Source organism: Oncorhynchus kisutch, unplaced genomic scaffold (assembly GCF_002021735.2).
Source record: "Oncorhynchus kisutch isolate 150728-3 unplaced genomic scaffold, Okis_V2 scaffold1617, whole genome shotgun sequence".
NCBI lineage: Eukaryota > Metazoa > Chordata > Actinopteri > Salmoniformes > Salmonidae > Oncorhynchus > Oncorhynchus kisutch.
In genome coordinates, this window is record NW_022263562.1 from 47,239 (window position 1) to 49,182 (window position 1,944).

General features: G+C 46.1%; 1 protein-coding gene across 1 annotated transcript; it reads right to left on the reverse strand.

Moving 5' to 3' along the window:
* On the reverse strand, positions 1 to 969 carry LOC116366966 (histone-lysine N-methyltransferase SETDB2-like). Its single transcript, XM_031818781.1, has 4 exons — positions 948 to 969; positions 537 to 736; positions 369 to 457; positions 1 to 253 (listed from the first exon to the last, which is right to left on the reverse strand). Exons 2-4 carry the CDS (start codon positions 732 to 734, stop codon positions 136 to 138), a joined length of 405 nt encoding a protein of 134 aa, XP_031674641.1. The 5' UTR covers positions 735 to 736; positions 948 to 969; the 3' UTR covers positions 1 to 135.
* Positions 970 to 1,944: the final 975 nt, after the last annotated feature.

The window sequence follows — 1,944 nt, forward strand, 5'->3', positions numbered from 1 at the left end:
TGTCCACCATCATACACATCTTGGGGTCATTGTGGCCTGGTCTGAAGGCAGATTTGTTTACAGCACAAACTGACTATGTAATTGGTCTAGAAGCAGGCTATAAAGGAGTATTTTGTTTTGTGTTCATCTCAAGGTTCAGGCCAGCAGTCCCTGACAGCCTTCACAGCCACACTGACATGTCACTTTCTGTTCCAGGTCACTGTCAGGGCTGTGGGAGTAGTTCCAGGTCAACTCAGTCCCCGCCTTCACCACTCTGCAAGAAAATATAGAAAAAGCTACATCTGCTATTGGTACTGATATATCAACCCATCGCGTAGTTTTATCACAAAATCATTACCCATTAAAAAGGGACTATTCAGGACACTTACTTGCTGGTGAAGAATGCAATGACGGGGAAGTTTGGATCATGAGAGTCAGTGAAGACGTTCTGCACAAATAGGTTGGGGTCGCAGCTGTGCTGTAGAGACAAGTTGTCAGAGGTTATGTGTGGGTCGGTTAAAGAATGGGAGTAGATAGTCACACCATCATACACCTACATTTATGAACCTTCCCACGTTCCCCTCCTTCGTGGCATCTAGGTAATACAGGTGCTCCATAGGGTTCTGCTTTGGGCCAAGTTTTTGGGGGCTTGTGGACACAGACAGCTTCACATCCACTTCTTTCATGTGTGGTTGGGAATTCAGCTGTGGCTTCTGTACCCCATTCTCTTGCTCCACAGCCTCCTCAACCTCCATGCCTGAAGAAGGAAAAGTGTAACAGGAAAGAAAATAAGTTATACTGCATACTATCTAGGCACCCATAATGCCTCGTTTCTCAATGTTCATCATTGGGAACCATAGCCTGGTTAAACCAGTGGAACAATGGTGAGTGCAGCTGTCAGTCTGGTGTAACCAGGCTAATGGAACCATGAAGCCCCTTGAAGCATCCGTTGGCCCAGTTTCCAGTACCTGTTAGAGGTTGGACTGGCAGGGAGTTCCCACCAACACGGCTTGTATCTGTGGAGAAAGCTCCACCCGGGCCTCTGGATAACGGGCACATGAAGCCCGTCAGGAGGTGAGGAGGGGGGCGAGGGCTCCACGGTCTCTGCAGGCGCTCGTCCCTCCCCTGCCGGCGCCAGCCACTCATCTACCACCTCCACCTCGTCGTCGGAGGGAAGGTCCGCCTTCTGGCGCTTGGGTGGGAGGGGCTCGTCGGAGTCCAGTCCTGCCCTGAGAACTACACCTGAAAGGAAGGGAAGTTAATACAGTTTCAGATCCTTGATTTGAATCCACAGTTGAGCCTTTATTAAAGGGATGGTTCTTATGCAAATACAGTGTATTCATCCCCCTTGGTGTTTTTCTTATTTTGTTGCATTACAACCTGTACTTTAAATTGATTTTTATTTAGATTTCATGTAATGGACATACACAAAATAGTCCAAATTGGTGAAGTGAAATGTTTTAGTTTTTTTTCGAAAATAAACAATTCAAACAGAAAAGTGGTGCGTGAATATGTATTCACCCTCTTTGCTATGAAGCCCCTAAATAAGATCTGGTGCAACCAATTACCTTCAGAAGTCACATAATTAGTTAAATAAAGTCCACCTGTGTGCAATCTAAGTGTCACATGATCTGTCACATGATCTCAGTATATATACACCTGTTCTGACAGGCCCCAGAGTCTGCAACACCACTAAGCATGGGGCACTACCAAGCAAGTGGCACCATGAACACTAAGGAGCTTCCACAGCAGAGATTGGAGTATCTGTGTTTAGGACCACGTTAAGCAGTACACTCCACAGAGCTGGGCTTTATGGAGGAGTTGCCAGAAAAAAGCTATTGCTTAAATAGAAAAATTAAGCAAACACGTTTGGTGTTTCGCCAAAAGGCATGTGGGAGACTCCCCAAACATATGGAATAAGGTACTCTGGTCAGATGAGACTAAAATTGGGGTGGGTATAATTTG

Coding starts and splice junctions, on each gene's coding strand:
- LOC116366966 (XM_031818781.1), bottom strand. CDS start 734: ATGGAGGTTGAGGAGGCTGTGGAGCAAGAGAATGGGGTACAGAAGCCA. Junction 458..536: donor ACGTGGGAAGGTTCATAAAT/GTAGGTGTATGA, acceptor TTGTCTCTACAG/CACAGCTGCGACCCCAACCT. Junction 254..368: donor ATTGCATTCTTCACCAGCAA/GTAAGTGTCCTG, acceptor ATTTTCTTGCAG/AGTGGTGAAGGCGGGGACTG.